General features: G+C 51.9%; 1 protein-coding gene across 1 annotated transcript; it reads right to left on the reverse strand.

Moving 5' to 3' along the window:
• Positions 1–215: 215 nt before the first annotated feature.
• Positions 216–23380, reverse strand: Slc25a42 (solute carrier family 25 member 42). The gene is made up of 8 exons (XM_032918959.1): positions 23328–23380; positions 8633–8744; positions 6522–6627; positions 5435–5460; positions 4875–5041; positions 4370–4486; positions 3826–3977; positions 216–2322 (listed from the first exon to the last, which is right to left on the reverse strand). The coding sequence occupies exons 2-8, from the start codon at positions 8711–8713 to the stop codon at positions 2015–2017; spliced, it is 957 nt and encodes a 318-aa protein (XP_032774850.1). The 5' UTR covers positions 8714–8744; positions 23328–23380; the 3' UTR covers positions 216–2014.
• Positions 23381–24186: the final 806 nt, after the last annotated feature.

Raw genomic sequence — 24186 nt, forward strand, 5'->3', positions numbered from 1 at the left:
AATAGTGGCCTCTTGGTGGTGGTGGCGTACGCCTTTAATCCCAGTACTTGGGAGGTAGAGGCAGAGAGGCCAGCCTGGTCTACAAAGCAAGTTCCAGGGCAGCCAGGACTACACTGAGAAACTATTTAGGAAAAATTAAAACAAAAGTGCTAAGTAGCTTCACCCTGTTCCAGGGCTGAGGTTCAGATTGGGGGGATGAGCCAGAGTTGAAGGAGTGAGAAGCAGGAGTTATTAAATTTTTATTAAATATACTCTGTTGGCACAAATCTTCAAAATATATAAACATATATAAACAAAGTATCTTCATGGCATCAAAATAGAACTCCAGACTGGACAGTGACCATGGAGAAGGGCAGCCACAGAGGCAGAGAGCCCCTAAGCCAGAGCTACTGGGGGTATATGGGGAAGCAAGAAGATCAGGGACCCATGACACCCTCACGTCTCCTGCCCAGCCGGTTGCCTGATGCAGGGCTTGAGCCATCTACATGGTGCAACCTGTTGGGGTGGCCCAGGAGCTTCCGTCACCTCCAGCCTCCTGGCATGGAGTGCCCAGCCTCTCCATCCCAATATGGGGCCAGGCAGGGAACAGAGTGGGCAGTACACTCACAAGAGCACAGTCCCTCTAGCCACCAGAGGTTGCCAGGATACCGGGGGACATGGTGGGGATGCCCATCACCATACGAGGAGGCAGAGAGATGGCCGAGCATCACAGGCACAAGGTAAGAAATACAGAACGAGCTAGGACCACAGCAAGAACTGCACATGCCTGGAGGTCAAGCCACCCTGCTCAGGTCCTGCATGTGAGACGGCTGCCGTCCGTCCATCTGGCTGTGGGAATCAACACCCAGGTCACCACACTGCACAGGATAGGGGGTTTGTATGTGCAGACCTGGGGCAGGATAAGTTAAAAACTAGAAACTAGAGGCAGGAGGACTGCTGTAAGTTGGAGGCTAGCCTAGATAACACTGAGGAGCAGGATAGCCAGGGCTTATAACTGGGACTGTCCCAAAGACCCTAAATCCAGAACCCCAGACCCCAGAAAAGGTAATAGGTTCCTGTGACACCAAGGGAACCCCAGGAGTTCTTGAGAAAGCTGGCTGGTGGTCCCTGGGGACCCTGCCAGTCCCTATACCCCGGCCATGGATATATCTGTACTCACTCATACAGGAAAAGCCACCCATCTTGGGGCTTCATGTGGCCTGGCTGAATGACAGCCCCGATGGGTATCAGAGCCTCACAGAAGGCCCCGAGTTCTGGCTTGAGCAGTCTCAAGAGCTTGAGCCCACCTCCATGGATGCTGTGCATATAAGAGGCTTTGGGCCTGCGTGTGGCCTGACTGGTGTGCCTTGGGAGATGCCCCCCATGAGTGACGACACCCACATAGGCACTTCCAGTGGGTTAGAACTGGACCCCTTGCCTGGTGGCCATGGGGCCTCCTGGAAAGGTTACAAGCCAGGCAGTTGGCAACGGTCATGTGCAGCCCTCAGGAATGGGATGGGCACAGTGCTCTGGGGAGAAAGCTATGTGAGCAAGAGCAGCCATTTGTCACCGGGGAGAGGGTGGGCAGGTGTGGTGGAGGACTGAGGGACAAAAGTACGGCCACCACTGAGCAAGCTGAGACCCTCCAGTGCATGGCTTAAAGGAACAGCCATCACATCTGCAGGCCAGGCACCGTCATGGTAAGAAGGGATGGGCTCTGAGCCTGGTGTGCCAATGGGCACTAAAGTCAGCAGCACGTCAAAGGACACAGAGCCAGGAAGTGCACTTGACCCATTAGGGGCCTTTGGGTGATGCCTCAGGAGACTCACCAGCCAATAGCAAGGAACTGAAGGGAGGGGACAGCCAAGATCCATCATCACAATGTCACACCCTAAGGGCCAGCACTTCGCTATGGGCCCCACAGCCCCAAGCCAGGTCCCGCCCTCCTGCCCATCCTCAAAGTACCACAGCACTGCTGCCGGCACACAGCTGCATGCCCTTGGTCTGACAGCTCACCGTCCACGGTTGTCTTAGCCTAGCTCTGCAGCTGGCGCAGCAGGATCTGCATGAGGTCGAAAGTGGTGAAGCTGATCCCCACAGCAATCGGGCCTTTCAGCCAGTTCATGCTCAGACCTTTGTAGAGGCCCCGCACCAGGCCCTCCTCACGGACAATGGAGCGTAGTGTGCTCAGGATGGAGCCGTGCTGGTGGCCTGTGACACCTGCTGTCTGCATGCGCCGCCGCACCACGTCCAGAGGGTAGGAGGCCGACTGCCCGATAAGGCCAGCACAGGCCCCGAAGACCATGCGCTCAAAGGGGTAGGGCTGCGGGCGACCACTGTACTCTGCAGGGCAGAGGGCACATGAGTGCCACACTTGCAGAAACTAAGGCCCCGCTTCCTGGCCACCCTTTCTTAGTTCTCATGCTGGGAATGGGACCCAGGGGCTCGTGCACGCCAGATGAATGCTCTGACCACTGACCACACCCTCACCTAGCATTACACACACTGTGCAACAGAGAGACTTACAAGGTGGCCTGGGCTACATGTGCAGTAGTTCCCCCCCCCAGGGGTACAGGTCCCCACCCATCACCTGTGGAGGTGAATCCCAGGATCCCCATGGATGCCTGGCCCCTTAAGTACAGGGCTATACAGTGTCCTCCTGCATGAGGACATGCCTACGCCTGACTTCAGTAAGCTAGTGAGGACTGTCGCTACAGCTGTGTGGATGTGGTCTCCGTCCTAGTGTCCTGCTGAGGACGTCGGCCATCTACCACTCCATCTAGAGCCCTAGCACAGCCACACCACAGGAAGAGGACAGACAAGCATGCTGCTGCCAACTCTCAGATCAAGACGGCCAGGGATCAACAACCACTTGGTACAAGTACAGCACAGGCTCTGACGACAGGTTCTATTGTCAGCTGGTGTTCTGTGACAAGAGTGTCAGGGGTAGCCCAGGCTGGCCTCCACCTCATGCCCATCCTCCTGCCTGGCCTCCTGCATGGGACAGCAGACACAAGCCACCACACCCAGCTAGACTGAAAGGGTCTCAACATCCTGCATTTGAGCTGTGTGCAGACTTCCTTCTTGTCACTGCTGCCAGCTGAACAGTGTGACAGCTGTGCACAGCATCTGCATCCAGGTGGCCTGCCTTAGTGCCAAGGGAGAGCTGTGGGAAGAGGTCAGGCTCTGCGCAAACGCTGTGCCACTGCACACACTAGGGCTCCTCGAGGGTCCAAGACACCGTCCACACAAATAGGCCACTATCTTCCCAAGTGTTTGATACATGGTCTTGTTAGGTAGCACAGGCTGGTCTTGACCCTATAGCACTCCTCCTGCCTCCTTCTCCCTGAATGTCCACCCACCACTCTTGCATTCTGAAGTCATTTCCGGAATGCCCCCCATAGTCCCAGTGAGAGGCCTCAACTTCTCTAGATCGTTCCTGTTCAATAGAACACTGGGGGCTGGGGCTGCTGCCTGTCTGCAGGGTGCTTCCCTCCAATACAAGAGGGCCTGGGTTTCATCCCTAGCCCCTCATGAATCTGAGAGGCAGGCCTGTGACCCCAGTGCTGGAGGTCAGAGAATGAGGCACAGTTTAAGGTCTTGCTTGGCTACAAGGCAAACATGAGGCCAGCCTGTGTTACACAGTGCAGCCCTCTCTAAATAACTGAATGAAATGAATGGACACATTAAAGGTTATGGTCCAACTTCCTGGGTCCCATGGACAGAGGATGTCTTTGAATTGGGCTCTGGGTCCCTGCCTGACCTCTTGTGAGGCTCTGGATCTCGATGGAGGGTCCCCAAGGACAGTTCCCTGAGGTCCCATCTCTTCTCTCCATCTCTCCTTACCTCGGTGTAGGCTCTTCAGTGACTCGTACGTAAAGAAGCTGAGTCCCGCATAGGGAATGACACCCAGCACAGTAGGTGTGAACCCGAAATAAAGGGTCTTCAGTCCTTCCTCTCTTGAGATGCGGATGAAGACATGAAAGATGTTGCTGTACCTACGAAGACCATGTGACAGGGCTTGGTGCCTGCACCCCATCACTCCTCCTGTCCAGGACAAAGTGAGGGAGTCCATGGATAGCACCACCTGCCTGGCCTCCCACACTGCAATCACTCGGCTGGCACCAGTGCCTTGTGCATGTGCCAAGCAGGTGTCCTACCTCTGAACTGCTAAGTACCCCAGGCTGGCCTCAGACTCAGAGATCAGACTGCCTCTGACTCCTGAGTGCTGGGATTAAAAGCATATGCCACTATGGCCCCGCTACCCTTAGGTGTTTTGTCTTTAACAAATGATGCTCTCTGGAACCCTGTAGAATCTCACTCATAGGAGGGATCCCCAACAAGCACCCCACATCCAGCAGCACCAGCATGGACCCTGTGGTAGACTCACATCTCCTTGGGCGTCACAGCCATCCTTGCTCTGACCAGGTCCAGAGGGTATGTGAGGGAAGCCGCAGTGGTTCCTGCCAAGGCGCCAGCCAGGAGGCGTGGCCATGGGGGCAGGGCTCTGTGGACAGGCAGAGTAAGTTGAGACCTAGGTAGGGACAGTGGCTGCCCACACCTCAGCCTGGGGGACATGGAGCAACTTATGGGGTCTCTTAGGCCAATATCTAAGGCAGCCTCTTGCCTCCTTCCCTGCCTGCAATAGTGAGATGTCTTCCCTGAGGCTGGGGCTACCCGGTGCCCTGCACCCTTGGGAATCAGATCTCAGCAGAGCGGTATTTGAATGAGCAGACTGCACAGGGCAGTGACTGAGGGGAAGGATGACGAGTGGGGCCACAGTCCCTCCTGGAGGAAGGGTGAGTGAGGGCCAGAGCCCAAAGAGGGTGTGTGGGATGGATAGGGCCCTGTAGAGAGGGGCAGGACCAGATAGACAGGGAACCAGCAGGCCTCACTCTCCACGAAAGCCATAGTAGTGGCCCAGGATGCGTTTGTATTCTTCGTGTGCGCTGAACTGGATGGCTGCGTAAGGAATCACTCGCACCATGGTGGCCGAGTTCCCACGCCATAGGCTGAAGAAGCCCTCGTTGAGGTAGGTGAAGTAGAGGAGCCGGAAGGCCTCCTGAGGAAGACAGGGAGTCAGAACCTCTTTGCCACCACCGAACCTAAGCACACATGCAGGAGTGCCCTCAAATGCAGAGAGGGGGTGGTGTCCCCGAACCAGGCCTGCCCAGCCAGCAGAGGCTCCACCCACACTTCCTGCACCTGCTCTCAGTCTCCCTCAAATGCAGTCGCTGGTGATTGACAGAGTGGGGGTGCTGTAAGGTTGGTACGCACCACATGGCTTCTGGTCTAAGCATTCTAGTTTAAAGGTAGACTGCGAAGTCTCACCCGACAGGTATGTTAGGGCGACAGGACAGTAGTCTCAACCGTCCCCAGGAGACCTGTGCACAAAGGTCTCCTTGGAAAGCTGCCATCCCGACCACCCAATCCACCAGACCCTTTAGCAACTCACCTTGGCAGAAAATCTTTTTGAAGACACTGGAAGGAACAAAAGCAAAGAGACCATGAGATGTGACTGTGAAGCTCCTGGGTCTGCAACCCCAATACCTAGGGCTCTGGGGCCTGACCTGCGCTTGGGGCTGGTGTGAGCAGTGGACAGGAGTGCACTAAGTGGAGGATCCTGCCTAAGCCTGCCCTCGTCCTTTCTTCCCCAGGAAGGGCAGTGGCACCAACACCAGGCACCTTAGGGCAGCCAGGGCTTGGGATGAGCCGCTGAGTATTATGGGCACACACTTAGGAGGGACTCCAGTTCGCTGACTCTGCTGCCAGCAAACCTGGGTCTCATGAGAACAAGTCCCAAGGCTGTCTGGGTCTGCCCTCTCCTTCTCCAGGCCCCATCCTGCATGGGTGCACTAGCACTCTGTGGTACCACAGGCTTGCCCCGCTCCACACTACATGATGTCTTCAGTCCTCTATGAAGCAGAAGGCTGAGCTACATGGCCCAGAGGATTTGAGGGTGAGAAGAGCGTCCGGTATGGCCAGTGGACAACACTGCCCCAACCCCTATGTGAAGCCTGAGAATTTCTCTAGCCCTCAGCAGGAAATCGCCTGGTGCCACAGCTGAGCTCAGTTAGCAGGTGACTCGAGCTATGACTGCACACTGAGGTGCAGTAGCAGTGGACAGCCCTCTCTCCCAACAGCTGAAGGAGGTTGCCACTATTTGACCATCAATAGAAGGCCTAGCCTTACTCAGGTCTCCCTGGCAGCTAGGGAGGGATGTGGGTTCTACGCTATGTCCCCCAAATTACATCCACGTCCTCAGGCAGACTCTGGAAAGGTGACTGAGTTTAGAAACAAAGGCTTTGTGGGTGAGGCTGACTCAAGGTGCTGGAAGGTGTCCTAAAGCAGTGATTGGTGTCTCTGAAGAACACAGGGGCTGGGTGTGGTAACAAACACAAATGACCCCAGCACTTAGGAGCCCGAAGCAGGACTGCTGTAGATTCAAGGCCGACCTAGATTACAGGCGGTCTGGGCAGGAGAAGGGGGTTAGTGCTGCCTGGCCACCTCCACACTGCACACGGCAGGTGCACAGCGGTTACCTTGGAAGATGATCTTGGTCCGGTCTAGGGGGGCTACTGCTGTCTTGGCAAGTGCACCGGCCAGGGCTCCAGAGAGCAGGGAGCTGAGAACTTGCCTGTGGTCTCTCTGCAACAGAACTCCAGGTTAAGGTCTCAAAAACAAAGTGGTCAGGGCCTCATAGAGGGGCTTCTCATCAGGGGACCAAGGCCCAGAGAGGCACCAAGTGCCTTTAATGTTTGTGTTCTCATGTGCACTGGTGTGTGTGGAGGCCAGAGGTCAGCATTAGGTGTCCTTGCCATTTTTCGTCTCTCAGTGGGCTGTTTTAGCTAGACTAAATGGTAAACCAGCTCCAGGATCCTCCCATCTCCAGGCCTCCGTGCCCTAGTGTGGCTCACACACACAGGCTTCACGGTTCCATGTGGGTCCTGGGGGTCTGAACTCAGGTCCTCATGCTTGACAAAGACCTTTTCACTGACTGAACCATCTCCCCGCCCTTTTTCTCTTGATGTTTGTTTTGAGACAGGGTCCCTCTATGCAATCATGGCTGGTCTGGAATTTGTTTACTTAGAGCAGACTGGCTTCATCTCAGAGATTCTTCTGCTTCCGCCTTCTGAGCAATAGGACTAAAAGCGTGTGCCACGTAACTGTCATTTTCCCTGATTTGAGACAGGGTCTCATTCCATAGGCAATCCTCCTGTCTCAGCCACCCAAGTGAGCACTACTCTCCCTGGCCCACCTCTCCTACAGGCCCCTCGGCCTCAGTGTTGTTTCAAACACTGCTACTTGTGTGGTCAGCCTCTTGGGTGAGGGTGACAGTTACCCTGCAAAATGTCCCAAACCATCCTCCACCTTCCCAGTTTTCATGACTCCTGTGTGCAGTCCCTGACTCCCCATCCCTCCCCTTGTCTGTATAATTGTAGTGTGGCATTCTGGAACCATCTTGGAGGTTGGGGGCAGGGTTTCTCTGTGTAGCTCTGGCTATCCTGGAAGTAGCCCAGGCTGGCCTTGAACTTAGAGATTTGCCTGTGTGAGTGTTAGGTTTAAGGCATGCGCGACCACTGACCAGCTGAGCTGGTGGAGCTCAGTGTCAGGTGTGTACACTGTGCCTGGCTGGGAGTCCCCCCTTAGGGTCCAGTGGCAGGGGAGTGTGGGAGGTGATGGAGGGTGTTCACGGGAGTGGTGCTAGCAGCGGGTTCCTGCAGAGTCCTGGAAGACTCTGGAATGCAGATGGTTGCATACACATCCTTTGAAGTACCCCATTAGTGACCTCCAACCTGGCCCTGGTGAGTGCATCCTCTTGTCCCCCTGGCAGTCCCAGGTGGCTCCTGTAACTCAGGGAAAGGTCAGGATGGTCACAGGGTGCTGCCAGCTCAGCCACTGACACCATGGACTTTGGGACTGTTGGGTAGCACCTGCCAGAACTAGGGAGGCCCGAGGGCTGTGCCAGCCTGGATTGTCCAGCAGGGCTGCCACTGTGGCAGAGGTCCACAGGGTGGGCTGAGCTGACTGCTGTTGTTGAAGCTTTTGAGATGGGATTTGCTTACACTGCAGGCTGGCCTGGGACTCATGATCCTGGGCCTTAGACTACTGAGCTCTGCTGGAGTGACATCCTAGCATACCCAGCTTTACTAGTGGGGTACTTCAAGGGCCTCAGGGGTGAACCTGGCACCCCTGCTCTGCATTCGCCAGCTCTCCAGTGCTGCTCTCAGCTCTGGGTAAGGTCTCAGCCTGTTGCCAAATGCTGGGCCTGGCTGGATTTGTTTATCGACCAGGATTTGGGTGACAGTGCATGCAGTGGTATCTTCTTGTGACCCTTACAGTGAACACAGGCGGAAATGGGTACCTGCCACGCATCAGGGAGTGAGGATGGCAGGGACTGTGCTATGTTCTGCTGACCCAGTAGGAACCCCGGAGATGGTCCTGCAGCAGTGGTGCTCCACCTGGGGGGTGAACGACCCTCTCACAGGGGTCCCGTATCAGATATCCTGCACGTCAGATACTTACATGATGATTCCTAACAGCAGCAAATTACAATTATCAAATAGCAGCAATACATGAGAAACTGTATTAAAGGGACACGGCATTAGGAAGGTTGAGGACCAATGTCCCCCCGGGAGAAGGCACTACTTGCCTTTGTGGAGACGGCCCCGGCCAGGACGGCTTCAGCATCCTCTCCCAGGCGCACCGAGCCTTCCTGCACACCATTATCCATCCCAGGCGTGCTAACCTCGGGAGGCTCAGTCCTAAGGAACAAGAAGGATGGCGTGAGATGAACTAGATTCAGCAAAATGGTGACTATCCAGCCAAAGGTAGCTGCTGACTCTGAGGCTCATTTAGGCCAGCTCCAATGGCCTTTACCTCATGTGACTCTTGGCTCACCATTCTCACAAGGGCAACTCTGAGGCCACTATGCCCTGGGCTGAGAGTTTTGCCACAACAAACGTTGTTTTTTTTCTGTTACTTGTACATGACTGTCTTAGTCAAGATTTTATTCCTGCACAAACATCATGACCGAGAAGCAAGTTGGGGAGGAAAGGGTTTATTCAGCTTATACTTCCATGTTGCTGTTCATCACCAAAGGAAGTAGGACTGGAACTCAAGCAGGTCAGGAAGCAGGAGCTGATGCAGAGGTCATGGAGGGATGTGTCTTACTGGCTTACTTCCCCTGACTTGCTCAGCTTGCTGTCTTATAGAACCCAAGACACCAGCCCAGGGACGGCATCATCCACACTTCTTGATCACTACTAGTTGAGAAGATGCCTTACAGCTGGGTCTCATGAAGGTGTTTCCACAACTGAGGCTCCTTTTTCTATGATAATTCCAGCTTGTGTCAAGTTGACACATAAAACCAGCCAGTACAATGACCATCACAGTCTGTTTTTCTGAATTAGTGCTAGCAGATCAGAGACGGAAAAAGGCTGCCCGAGGCCACAACGCAGGGAGGAGAAAAGCAGGACACCCTTCTGACTATCATGATGGCAAAAACTGGAGGTCAGGGGACATATATGCCCAGAGCCACCTAGCACCAGCACCCCTACCAGTCCAGGGTGGTCTAGACCCAAGAGCTCCATCCATAGAGATATTGAGGAAATTATTATTTTCTCCTAGACCAGCTGCCTGTTTCTGCAGAAAGAAGTCGTGTGAAGCCTTGCTCCCTGCACTGTCCTGAAGACTGAGTCCAGCACAGCCAGCTGAGCTCAGGTCCCACCACCTCAGGCCACTGGCCCTCAGGGGAGCAGGGATGGAGGAACAACAGAGATGCTAGTATGCACTACTGCCTTCTGAGGTCTTGGTCTCATGGTTTTCACCACCCAATCACAGGCTTGGTGGCACAGGCCTATCACCCTACCACTTTGTGAGGCTGAGGCAGGGGGACCTGAGTCCAAAGCCAGTAAACTGAAGGTCAGGTCAGCCTAAGGTGAAAATGTAAAGGAAAGCTAGGGGGAGAGCACTGGCCTAGAAGCCGACAGTGAGGGGCTGCTGTGGCTCAGGGGATAGCCTCTGCCCAGATCACTCGTGGGACACCACCAGCCTAGCATACTTGCAGCTCAAAGCTTAATCCCCACTGTGGAAAAAACGTCCGCTCAAACAGGAGTGGGGCTCAGTGGCAGAGCTCGTGTGTGCCTGACACATGGGAAGTCTGGGGCGCCGTCTCAGAACCAACAAATAAAAGTACAAATAAGTGAACTAACGTGACGAACCAACACGCAGTACAATGTGACGATCAGCAGCTGCAGACCAGACCTGCAGCAGTAAGGGCAGAAGCAGCTCTGGCTGTGAAGCAGCCCACTCCCAACTCTGCCCTCGATATGGGCCCTAGCCTGAGTCCGGGAGAAACAGAGGGCCCAGCACACTGTGGGTGGCTGTCCCTGGGCAGACAGTCCTGGGTGCTACAAGAAAGCACAGTGGCACACACCCTGAATCCTAGCCCTTAGGAGGCAGAGAAAGGTGGATCTCTGTGGATTTGAGGCCAGCCTGGTCTACACAGTGAGTTCTAGGATAGCCAGAGTGACATAGCATCACCCTGCTTTGGAAAGTAAGAAAGAAAGAGAAGGAGGAAGAGAAGGGAGGGAGGGAGGGAGGGAGGGAGGAAGGAGGTGGAGCAGGCCATGGGGAACAAGCCAGAAGCAGCACCCTCCACACCCTCTGCATCAGCTCCTGCCTTCAGGGTCCTGCCCTGACTCCCTTCAGTGATAGCCTGGGACCTGAGTTCTAAGCTGCTTTTGGTCATGTTTATCACAGCAACAGAAACCCTAACCAGGACAATCATGTCACGTTGGGCAACTCACTCACAACCACCTCCAGTTACACCAACTTCAGTACACCACCACCCTCTACTGGCCTCTGCAGGCACCTACACCCAGTGTGGCAGACACACGTACTGACAGATATGTATACACAAGTAAAAATGGGTGGGTCCTCCCCCTTGATCACTAGTTGAGAAAATGCCTTACAGCTGGGTCTCATGGCGGTATTTCCTCAAGGGAGGCTCCCAGCTTGTGTTAAGTTGACACACAAACCAGCCAGGACACTGGGGTACGTGGTTGCCCACTTGCCTGCTACTGAGGTATCTTCCTTTCTTTTCAGAGAAGCTCAGTCAAGCCTAGCACTGAACTCCAAAGCGGCAGGAGATCTCTTAACTGGGGAGTCCAGCCCTGTCCTAGAAAGCCATGAGTTCCTTAATTAAGGCTTTACTTATCCCAGAGGAACAGCCACAGGATGGGGGTGGGGGTGGGAGTGGGGGGGGGGAAGACATGGACATCAATTCTCAAACAGCCAGACAGAACATAACCCTGTCACAGGCAGTGTCTTGAGCAGTTCAGTGCCCTGGATGCAGGCCCTCCAACATGCCAGGAGTCCCTCTCCGAGCTCATGTCTGGGGATGGGGACAGAAGTTAGTGTCTGGACCACCAGGCCATGGACTGGCTAACCTGCCCCTGCTGTGGGCCCATGCCACAAGGCTGCCTGATAGAGGAAAGGGGATGGGAAAACCACATGTGAGGGACTGCGGCCAGGATTCTGATCCTTGGCATGAAGACACCCAAGCTGTTGGCTGCCACAGCCTGGCCAGAGAAGACACCTCCAAGAGAGGATGAAAGACAAAGCTTGTGGGGTTGGGGATTTAGCTCAGTGGTAGAGCGCTTGCCTAGCAAGCACAAGGCCCTGGGTTCGGGTCCCCAGCTCCGGAAAAAAAAAAGAAAAGAAAAGAAAAGAAAGAAAGAAAGAAAGAAAGAAAGAAAGACAAAGCTTGCATGATTTTTTTTTTTTTTGGTTCTTTTTTTTTCGAGCTGGGGACCAACCCAGGGCCTTGCGCTTGCTAGGCAAGCGCCTACCACTGAGCTAAATCCCCAACCCCGCATGATTCTTAAAATCTTGGGGCAATGGCACTTAGTGGGGTGCCAGTTTCCTAGCCAATGCAACGTGCTGCCTGCCATCTCCTGTGCTGCCAAACAGCCTGTCACCATGCACTGGGAGGCTGATGGAGGAGGGTCAAGTTTAAGGCTTGGGCTCTATATACTCTTCTCAAGGGATAATAGTCACTCTGCCCCTAGTGAGGCTCAAGACCAGACCTTGTAGGCAAGGAAGAGAAACAGATGAGCCAGCTGGTGTTTTGGAGATCCTGTCCCCAGACAAATCTGGGTGGGGTTTGGCTAGACATGCTAGGTCAGGACATGTGATTCCAACACCCACACTCTATAGAAAGAGCCTCACCATCTGTGACGCTCTGCTTCCCAGCACCAGCCAGTTAGGTCAAGTAGACAGTGACCCGTGGTGACTTGAAAAGCAAACACGGAAATTGTCTACAAGAGCTGAGGGTGTAGGCAGCTTGCTGAGCAGGCACCAGGCCAAATACAAAGAGCATCGGCACTGAGCATGCTCAGTTTCCTAAGCAGCACTGTGGGCTGCTCTGCTTGTTTTTGCACTGTCCGGTATCCTGTCACTCAGGGAGGACACACGCAGGTTGTAGGCAGACGATGCACCACTGTACAGAAGGGGAGCACTGGGGGAGGGAAGAGCGGCAGATGACCGTGCTAGAGCCAAGGCTCACATATGACAGCAGAGGGCAGTGTTGTAGGTCTGTCGCTGTAGTCGCAGCCACCAGGCTTTGTTGTGGATCTACTAGTCACTCCGTGTATCCTTCCCTCTTGGAAAGCATCAGAAGTTACATACTGCCCAAACCATCTCCATCCTGCTTCCCTGGATCTATGTTGCCTCCTGTCTCCTCTCCTCAGCCTCTGTTGCTCAAGACCTGATGGCCATGGGGACACTGGCTGTGTCCTGCTCTTGTCCCAGTGCTGGGCAGGTCAGCTGTACTCACAGTGAGCCTAGGACACAGCACAGGGTTTCTGTCAGTGCTTGGGCCTGGACCTCCAGGTTAAAGTAAGGACAGCTAAGCATCTCCTGGTCAAGTGGCCACTCTGTGCTCTGTGCTCTGCTCTCTGGGATCACTTTGCTCTGGGGTGGGGTGAAGCCAGATGACTATGGAACAGAAAACACACTGGCCTATAGTACCCACATTGGTTTATGTATCTTCTATCCTGTTTTTGTTGGTAGGCTGCTCCCCCTGCCTCCTGCCTCATGAGACAGGTTTCTCTATGTAGCCCTGGCTGGCCTGGAACTCACTCTATAGACTAGGCAGGCCTCAACTCAGTGACCCTCCTGCCTCATGGGTGCCCGCAAACAGTTCAGCACTGTGACTGCATTCTCCCTACTGCTCCACTCTAGTGGGTGAGGGCTGATGGGGCAACAGCTCACAGGACAACAGTGTGGGGGCATCAAGTGAGGAGCACACAGTTACCATGGGGGAGAACTTGGGTTCCATCATCAGCACCCTTTACTGTCAGACTCTGGCTACCCACCTGCCAGGGTAGTGGAGGGCAGCCCATGCCCTCTGTGCCTCTGCCAGAGGGCTGCAGACAGCCCCAACCTGTAAGTGAAGAGGCACCTTTTCATTGACAGGATTTCCAAGCCTACTGTGGGTCCTACAGTGACAGCCAACAGAAGCCAGTTACCATCTGTCTGCCAATGATAAGGGTTGTTTTCTTTTCTAGATCATAGAGTTTGGTGTGTCTGGCATGGTGGCTGTTGTCTGCTAACCCTGACTGCCTGCCAGCCTCAAAAACAGACAGGAACTCCTCACTCCGTACTCTGAAGACTGTGACTGTAACCCTGGCTGGGAACTCTAAGCACGCCTCACAGTGACTCACATCTTAAAAGATCCAGATGACTCTGGTCATAGCACACCTCCCAACCCAGTACTTGGAATCTAAGGTACAAGTTCAAGGACAGCCAGGGTGGGATGATACATGGCAAATTTCAAGTTAGCTGAAGCAGCATAGCAAGACTCTTTCTCAGAGATGAAAAAGTACATGTGTATAGAGGAGTGGGGGACATATAGCTTGGTAGGAGATTGCTTATCTCTGGGTTCCAGCTCCACTACTGAAAAGAAAAAAGAAAGAAAGAGAAAAGAAAAGGGAAAGGGAAAGGAAAAAAAAAAAAAAAAAAGACTTGCTGCTAAGCCTGACGACCAGAGCTCATTCTCTGGAGCCTACCTGGAAAACTGAGAGAACAGACTCCTGCCATTTGACCTCTGACCTCCACAATATGCTGCAACACACACACACACACACACACACACACACACACACACACACACACACACCCCACACCCCCACCACACAAGTAAATAATTGTACAAAGAGTCACTGTCCTCTGCTCTTGCGCATCCACACTGTCACCAGTGACCCTTGGATATGACATAAGCCAAGGCACTCAAGCTCCTATGCTGGGTCCCCTTCAGTTATTGCTCATCTCCAAGGTCCACGTTCTCACCACACAGATGAGGGGGGCGCCTGGCCACTCCACAGTTACTCAGTGGACAGGTGGGTAATTACCTGAACATACTCAACCCCACATTTTCATGCTCTGCTCTGCTAGGAAATTTTCTACATCCTCTGAAGCTCATCCTAAAAGTCCTGTCTTTGCTGTCCCCAGCATTACCTGTGCCCTGAGCAGTCAAGTGACTCCCCTACTCCTTTCCGGTTGATTCCCACATAGGCTGGGGGATCCTGGAAGGCCAGAGTCTAGCAAGGGCCCAGATGTACAACACCCGCATGGTGCTTTAGTCTTCCCAGCCCTGTTCCTGTCTGTGTGCATGTCTCCATTGCTGCCCAATGAAGTTCTTCATCATGCTAATCCTTCCCCAAACGGGGACAGATCACACTGCTGCTGTGACAAGACAGAGGCCACATGTGACCTCTACTTGCTTTCCCATCTGTCACTATATTCCTAGGCAAGTGATATGTGCTGCAAATACGCTCCCTAGCAAGGGGACAGGCAGGGACCCTTTACAACCAATGGACCAAATGGGCCATGCACCTCCCGGCCCAATGCTCCTCTGCCATCTTCCTGATTGTTTGTTTGTGAGACAGGTTATACTGTGTAGCCCTGACTGGCCTTGAATTCAGAGATCCTTCTGCCTCTGCTTCCCCAGCACTGGGCCTGAGGGAATGTGCCTCCATGGCCAACCTTTTGAGAAATAGTCTTATGCATGGCCTTCAACATGGCTATATAACCAAGGATGACCATGAACTGCTGATCCTCCTGCTTTCCCATCCTGAGTGCTGGGAGGACACTTTAACTGTCCCCTGCCATGTTTAAGTGCTGTCTGCTCTGGGAAAGGCCTGGGAGGCAGCAGAACTGGGACGGCTTCCCCAGGGTGAGATGAGAGAACCAGGAGTTGCAGAGGAGGATGCAGTGGCTGATGCAGGGTCTCTATGGTCCACCCCTGCACTGAGCTGCTGGGCATTTCCAAGGCCAATTGTCAGAGGATCCAGGAGCACTACAGCACTCACTCCCTGTAGCTGCCATCATGAACTACCATGTCGCAGGTGATGTGAAAGTGCAGAGAAGTGTCTTCTGTCTGCCTGGGAAGTCTGGTGGACGTGTTGGCAGGACCAGATCCCTCTGGAGACTCAGGATAGTCTGTCACTGGCCTGGTGGCTACCAACAGCCCTGGTGGGGGTTGGCTTATAGCCACGTCATATCCTGCTGGTCCTCTACCTCACAGGTGTCTCAATGACATGTCTCTTTCTCCTGAGATGCCAGGTGTGAGGTTCTGGACATCCTCGGATACACATCAAGACCCTTGTGGGTGCCTGCTGGTGACGCCAATCCACAGTACTTACATTTTTCCTCTATAAACCTAGGCAAAGTCTCATATGTAAGTCAGAACAGTAAACTTTTCTTTTGTGGCTTTTGAAATAAGATCTTGCTATATAGTCCATGTTGGATTTGAACTCAGGGATGCACTAGCCTCTGCCTCTCAAGTGCTGGCTATATAGTCCATGTTGGATTTGAACTCAGGGATGCACTAGCCTCTGCCTCTCAAGTGTGGCACAGAGAAAGCTTAATAGCCAACAATGAAACAACAGAACAACGGACTGTAGTAAAAGTTTGTCCTTCTCCTCTGCTCACAAAACAAAAGCCTCTGGGCTGTGAGCACTGCTGCAGACAGTCACAGCAAAAGGTGCCTCAGTAAGAAAACAGATGTCCACAGGCACATTTAAAAATAGCATAATGACCCGGGAGAATCAGGAGGACAACAGTCTACAGTAACCACCCTGTTACTGGCTACTTTTTAAAATACACTTTCTTTCTTCCCACACCACATACTTTTTTTTTTTTTTTTTTTTTTTTTGGTTCTTTTTTTTGGATTTGGGGACCGACCCCAGGGCTTTGCGCTTCCTAGGCAAGCGCTCTACCACTGAGCTAAATCCCCAACCCCCATACTTTTCTTTTTATTTTATCTATTTGTCTATCTGTCTGTCTGTGTCTGTCTGTCTATCTATCTATCTTTTAGTCAGGATCTTTTTTTCTTTTTTGAGACAAAAGCTGTGTAATCCTGGCTGTCCTGAAATTTACTCAATAGAATAGGCTGGCCTCAAACTCAGACATCACCCTGCCTCTGCCTCCCCAGCACTGAGACTAAAGGATACCTGGCTTTTGTTTTGCTTTTCTTTTCTTCTTTCTTCCTTTCTTTCTTGTTTTGTGTCTGTTCTTTTTTTTTTTTTAGATTTATTTATTCATTTATTATATATAAGTACACTGTAGCTGTCTTCAGATACACCAGAAGAGGGCACCAGACCTGATTATAGATGGTTGTGAGCCATCATGTGGTTGCTGGGAATTGAACTCAGGACCTCTGGAAGAGCAGTCGGGTGCTCTTAACCGCTGAGTCATCTCTCCAGCCCGTGTCTGTTCTTGAGACAGGATCTTGCTATGTATTCCAGGCTAGTCTGGAATGGTCTTTCTGTCACAGCATTCTGGAATTACAGACATATAGCACCACCATCACCAGTGAGAAGTGAGACTCTCACTTCTTAGGCATTTAATACTTAAAATTAAAAATGCATTTCTGGGGCTGGAGAACTGGCTCAGTGGTTAAGACTGCTCTTTCAGAGGACAGAGTTTCCATTCCCAGCACACGCACGGCAGCTCACAGGCATCTCATCTGTAACTCCAGTTCCAGGGGCTCTGACATCTTTGGCCTCTCCTTGGCACTGAGCACTCGAGGCGTATAGAAACATGCAGGCAAAACCTCATAGACATAAAACAAAAATATCTTAAAAAAAAAAAAACCTTTTGACTGCATTTCTGAGTCCAGGAAGATGACTTGGTGGTAGGGAAGTTGTAGGTATATGAGAGAGCTCAGCAGGTAAATTGTAATCCTGAGTTCCACCTCCACAGCCCACACAGCAGAAGATCAACTCTCACAAGTCCTTTGTTCTCCACTGACACTTGTTCCGTGTCACATGCACCCCACTCACACATCCACTCCATCCTTCCACAAGTAAATGGCCCTGTGTGTCTGTAACACCAATATTGGGTTGCAAAACCAAGAAAATCCCAGGAGCTTGCTAGCCACCCAGCAGCAGAAGGCAATGGATTCAGCTGGAGCTAGAGTTAGCCACCATGTGAGTGGGGGCAGTGTAGCCCCAGTCTTCTGAAAATGTAGCTCTAACCTGTACCTACTTGTCCTTTAGAAAGAGTCTCACTACTTTGCCATAGCTGACCTGGAACTCTCCATACAGACAAGGCTGGCCTCAAATGCATAGAGATCTGACGGCTTCCTCTTCCTGGGAGCTGGGATGGGAATCAGGTTTGGTTGCAGACACCTTTACCCACAAAGTCATTTCACCAGCTTTCAAAGAAATAGACACTTTGTAGCTGGGCGGTGGTAGCATACTCCCTAATTTAGCACTCAGGAGGTAGAGGCAGGTGAATATCTGTGAAAATTCTAGACCAGCCTGGTCAACAGAGTGAGTTCCAGGGCAGCCAGGGTTAAGTAGAGAAACCTTGTCTCACAAACAGATAACAAATGGGGCTGGGAGGATAGCTCCCTGGTCAAAAGCTTGCCTAGTGGCCACCAATTCCTGGCCTTCATTCCAGCACCAAAACAACAGGCAAACAGTTCTTCTTGTGTGTGTGCTCAGGTATGTAAACAGTATGCATGCATGTTTATGTGCATGTGTGTCTATGTGCATCATGCATTCATTTACACACGTGTCCTTATCAGGTGCCTCCCTCAGTCACTCTTCACCTTATTCACTTATCCCAGACCTTAGCGAGTAGAGGCAGGAGGAATTAGACATTAAGGCCTAGAGAGGTAGTTCGAGGTCAGCCTCAGCTATATGAGACCCTGTCTCAGGCTATCTCAAAAATAAATCAATAAGGGCTTGATGTGGTTAAGCATAACTTTATTCCCAGCTCCCAGGAAGTAGAGGCAGTCAGATCTCTATGCATTTGAGGCCAGCTTGTCTATATGGAGAGTTCCAGGCCAGTTTGTGTATCACTTGTACCTAAGAAAGTGAGAAGATGGGGTTGGGGATTTAGCTCAGTGGTAGAGCACTTGCCTAGCAAGCGCAAGGCCCTGGGTTCGGTCCCCAGCTCCGAAAAAACAAAAACAAAAACAGAAAGTGAGAAGACAGTGTCAGATCCCAGTGGAACTGGAGTTACAGATGGCTATGAGCCACCATTTGTGTGCTGGGATTTGAACCTGGGTCCTCTGGAAGAGAAACAGGTGCTCTTTTTTTTTTTTTTTTTTTTTTTTTTTTTTTTTTTGAGCTGGGGACCGAACCCAGGGCCTTGCGCTTCCCAGACAAGCGCTCTACCACTGAGCTAAATCCCCAACCCCAAAACAGGTGCTCTTAACAGCTCATCTTGCTCTAGACCAGCGGTTCTCAACTAGTGGATCATGACTCCTTTGGATCAGATCCATATATATCAGATGTCCTGCATATCAGATATTTACATTACAATCCATAAGAGTAGCAAAATCACACTCATCAAGTAGCAACAAGATGTTATGGTTGGGGGGTCACCACAACATGAGGAATTGTATTAAAGGGCTGCAGCCCCGAGAAGGTTGAGAACCACTGCTCTAGCATTTCTTAAACTGTATTTCTCCCATTGGCTTAGAGCCTGTCATGTTAAGTGGGGCTGGGAGGCCAGTAAGCCCCCAGGGATTCACTGGTCTCTACCTCCCCACCCCGGGGTTCTATAAATTGAACTAAGGTCCTCCCGTTTGCACAACAAGCACTGTAGTCAGCCATCTTCCCAGCCTCACTATTGGTTTTCTTGGGGTGCCTTATCCTAAAATATCAAGTACTGGAGTACTGTTCGGGGTCAGAGAACTTGGCAAACATAGGTGATTTTCATCTTCTGTGTTAAAGGGGAAACCAATTCCAGCACCCCACCCCAGGACAACAGGTCACACCTTGATTCCTCGCCAAGATTTTTCTGAGCACTTTGCAGAGAGGGACTATGAGATGCCCTGACCTTTCACCTCACTGTGGAAGAGGATCCAAAGTTTGTTGTGAGGCCAGCTTCCTGAGCCAGGACATGGAAGTGGACAGATCAAAGACTTTCCAGCACTGTGACTAACCTGCCACAGGGGTAGGCCTGAGCCCTTAATCCTGTCTGAACTGGCTACTGGAGGAAGCAGGCCTTCCACCTTCTCCCTGAGAGAACAATGGACAGTCAGTCTCCTTGGCCTGGCCCTGGCAGCTGAACCTAAACATGAAGATGGGTGCTGAGGGGCTGCACAGCTAGAGCCTGACCACACATGCACATTCTTATGGCTACTCTAGAGGCAACAGCTTAAAGAGCCACCAATGGGGGACCTGCTACTCATCTGGCTTCACTGTAGCAAGAACCCATGTAGCTCTCATAGTCAGCTATAATCTTGCATTTGTTTGTTTGTTTGTTTGTTTTACTTATTTATTTGAATACCCTGTAGCTGTCTTCAGACACACCAGGCAAAGCTTATAAAGGACAACACTGAATTGGTGCTGGCTTACAGGTTCAGAGGTTCAGTCCATTATCATCAAGACAGGAGCATGGCAGCATCCAGGTAGGCATGGGGCTGGAGAAGCTGAGAGTTCTACCTCTTCATCCAAAGGCAGGCAGACAAGGAGAAAACTTGCTTCCAGGCATCTAGGACAAGGGTCTTAAAGCCCATGCCCGCAGTGACACACTTAACAAGGCCACACCTCCAATAGTACTACACACTAACCAAGCATATTTAAACCACCACAGCATATGGTTGCTGGGAATTGAACTCAGGGCGTCTGGAAGAGCAGTTAGTGCTCTTAACTGCTGAGCCATCTCTCCAGCCCAATCTTGCTATTTTTCTTTTTTTTTTTTTTTTTTTTGAGCTGGGGACCAAACTCAGGGCCTTGCGCTTGCTAGGCAAGTGCTCTACCACTGAGCTAAATCCCCAACCCTCCAATCTTGCTATTTTTGATATCTGTTATTTTTTTCTTTGCTTGACACATGGTCTCAAGTAACCCGAAAAGACCTTGAACTTTCAGTTCAGTAAAAGATGACCTTGAATTCTTTTTTTTTTTTTTTTCCTTTTTTTCGGAGCTGAGGACTGAACCCAGGGCCTTGCGCTTGCTAGGCAAGCACTCTACCACTGAGCTAAATCCCCAATCCCATGACATTGAATTCTTATACTCCTGTCTCCTCCTCCTAAATGCTAAGATGGTAGTGGGCATAAAACAGGCACTTCTGGGAATTTTTCGTTGTTTCGTTTATTGAAACAAGGTCTTACTATATAGTTCAAACTGGCTTCAATATCATCTCAGTTTCCCTCATCTGGGACTACAAGCCTTATCACTATACTCATGTGATTATAACTAATTTTTTTATTGTTTTGTTTTGTTCTAATGGGTGTTGCTATGTATTGTAGGCTGGCCTAGAACTTACCCTCTAGCCTCAGTCTCCCTGGTACTAGTTCACAGGAGTGCACAGCATGCCCGACAATACTGATTTATTGGAAATAGTCTCACTACATAGCCTTGGTTGTTCTAAAACTTACTACATAAACCAGGCTGGCCTCCAACTCACAAATCCTCCTGCCTCTGCCTTCCAAGGAATAGAATTAAATCCACCATTGCTAACATACCCTGGTGTTTAAACTGTGTCACTTATAGCATGAAAATCTAGTTTTATGTACACATGCTATGTATGTGTGTATAAAAGCATGTGTTCAGAGGGGCTAAGCAGATGGTTCAGCAGGTAAGAGCTCTTGCTGCACGCAAGCGTGAAAACCCAAGTTCAAATCTCCAGCACCCATGTAAAAAGCCAGGCATGGTTGCCAGAGCCATACCAGACATCCTCCCCTGTTCTGTGTTTGTGTGCCTTATCACATACACTAAACTCATACACGCATGCGTATGCACATAGCTCATATAAAAAACCATATATATATATATATATATATGTGTGTGTGTGTGTGTGTGTGTGTACATACTCCATATACATATTATAATTTTCCTTTGAAAGGCTGGGGTAAAACCCAAGGCTTTGTAAATACTAAGGAAGTATCCTACTACTGAATTGTACTCCATGACCTTGCTTGAAATCAAATGGAAAGTCCCAAAGGCTACAGTTCCCACAGGAGAAGCTGAAGGTGACATGACCAGGAGGGACATTCTGGCACCATCCTCAGGGAACCGAGAGACCACTGACAGTGACTGCACTGGGCCAGCCTTACAGGAAATAAGACCTTTACTGATTTTCCACAACAAAGCCACTGTCCTCCTATGCTACACACATGGAAATTGGACTCAGGAGAACCAAAAGACTGCCAGAAAAATCTTCCTTCCCCAATCCAGGCCCCCACCTTTTTGCATTGAAGCTTTAAGCCGTTGAAACATTAGCCCTCCCAACTCTGAGAAGTATTTCCTTACTGCTGAACAGCAGCAAGGAGCCTGGGCAGGTCACAGAGAAGGCCTGGTCCAACCGCAACCAGCAGCACCCCAGATGTTCAGCAATCCCCCACCCCCGCCCACCGGCCTCCGCCCCCGCCAAAGCCTGGAGACACAAGCTCAGGCAGCCACCTGGGGCTGTCCCTTCCAGCTAAGCATTTCCAGATTCAATCAGTCACGACTTGGGAGAAATGCCTGGGAATGGGGTGGAGTATGGTGGGGACTCCCCTCCTCCACTAACTCCAGAGAGATAAATAGCAGCAGCCAGTCTCTGACAGGAGGTAGCTTGAGGGGGACAGGCAGGGCCTGCAGCAGCATTTGAAGGCTTCAGACTTCTGGTTGGTGAAACGGGGACTGTTCTGAGCATCAGGGAGATGGGATTATTCTAAGTCCAGAAATGACTCGAAAGCTGTCCAGTCCTGGCTTTTTTCTTTGTTATTGGTCTTTCAGACAGGGTCTCTGTGTAACCCAGGCTAGACGTGAACTCCAGATCCCCCTGCTTTCACTGCCAAGTGCTGAGATGACAAGTGTGTATACTTGGTTTATGTGGTGCTAGGAACGGAACTCCAACCTCAAATTCACTGTGTGTGTGTGTGGTGTAAGTAACCTTGAACTTCTGACCTTCCTACCTCTACCTGCCCAGTGCTGGGATGACTGATAAATACCATCATGCTGTGTCAAGAACTGGTGTGTGTGTGTGTGTGTGTCTGCACCACAGAGCCCATGTAGAGATCAGAGGATAACTTTTGGCAGTCAGTTCAATCAGTTTGCTGAGCCATCTCACCTGCCCTCAAACGCTCTTATTTATAAGAGTTCAAGAACAACTTGGGTTATAATGAAAGACCTTGACTCCAAACTAATCAGTCAATAAATACAATAAAATGAGAAACTAGACCTAAACAAAACTAAAACAGTCCTGTTAAAACAGTAACAGAGCCAAGTGGTAGTGCACACCTTTAATCCTGGCACTTGGGAGTCAGAGGCAGGGAGATCTCTGTGAGTTCCAGGCCAATTGGCTCTAGACAGTGAAACCCTGTCTCCAAAAACAAACCACCCCACGCACAAGTACACTGGGGACGAAAAGAGAATAAAGAATTTAAAACCACAAGTTAGGTGGACTTTGCTTTGGGAGTGAAACGCTGGTTGCGCGACGGGGACGGGGAGAGGCACGCAGGTGCACGTGTGTAGCAGAGAGCAGCCGCAGCCGGGTGGCACCCGAAGCTTGCACCCGAAGCTTCCACCCGGGTTCCGAAGGAGGGACACGCAGCGGGTCAGGGAGGCACGCATGTGGGTTGCGTATGCGGCCACCTCGGCCTCACCGGGGTTGTCACCAGCAGGGCAGCTCGGTGTGAAATCGGGGTTCGGCCTGGCCGTGGGGACCCCGAGGGCGCGCTAAACAGTGTGTGTGAAGGGATCTGTCACCTCTCCACGCTCGCGACACTGCTGTCACAACGAAAAGACCCCATGCCGCGCTTCCTCTCAGCGCGGGTCGTGAGAACCCCGCCACCCAGCGTCTCCCCGTGGCGCCTGCGCTCCTTAGGTCGCGCTCACCTGCCCGGACGCGTCGCCGCCGCTGCCGCTACTGCCACAGCCGCCTCAGCCGCCGCAGCCCCGCCTCGCGCGGACTCGAAGCCCGAGGTCCGGGCGGGGCCCATGCTGTGCTGCTATTGGCTACTCTATGACCAATCAGCGCTGGAGACGGCAAGAATTGATAAGCATGATGCAGACGGACATCCGTTTTGACCAATCGCTAAAGTAAGGGGCGAGGCTACGTGGAGGGGCGGCCCTGGTTCTTCCGAGCGTTCCACAAGGGGTACTAGGGGGTGAGGCCTGGTGAGGAGGCATACAGGAATTGGAACCCGCGGAAAATGGACAGAGCTCCCGGCCAATTGCCAAGGGGCATAGGTGGAGCTACGAAGAGAGGCGGCTCTTGTTCTCTGAGAGTTCGGGGCACAAGGAGACAGAAGCGAGGATTGGATTCTGCAGAAAACAAGCAACGCTTTTGGCCAATAACTGAAGGGAGGAGGCGGGGTCTGGAGACAAGCGCTCTTGGCCAATGGCTGAAGAGCAAGGTCGGAACTCCAAATTAGCTGGCGCGCGGGGCAAGGGCGAAGCTGCAGGATCGGAGGGTGTAGCCGGAGGGCGACGATGATTGACTGCGACACAAAAGATGTACAGGTCCTGGGACCAATCGCAGCAGCCGTAGGCGGTGCAGCTTCCAGGGGGGAGCGCGCCAGGTGCAGACCTTAACGATCCTCCCTGCCCGGGATGATCTAGTACGTTCGGTGCAGATTCCTCAGGTTCCCGTGGAACGCAGAAGCTTTACTCTTCCCTGAACTTGGACCTTGACAGTTGAAGGACTCTTGGTTGTTTCTCGGCCCGTCCCTCCCTTACTGCTCCCCCTTGCAGA

The sequence above is a fragment of the Rattus rattus genome, chromosome 13 (assembly GCF_011064425.1).
Source record: "Rattus rattus isolate New Zealand chromosome 13, Rrattus_CSIRO_v1, whole genome shotgun sequence".
NCBI lineage: Eukaryota > Metazoa > Chordata > Mammalia > Rodentia > Muridae > Rattus > Rattus rattus.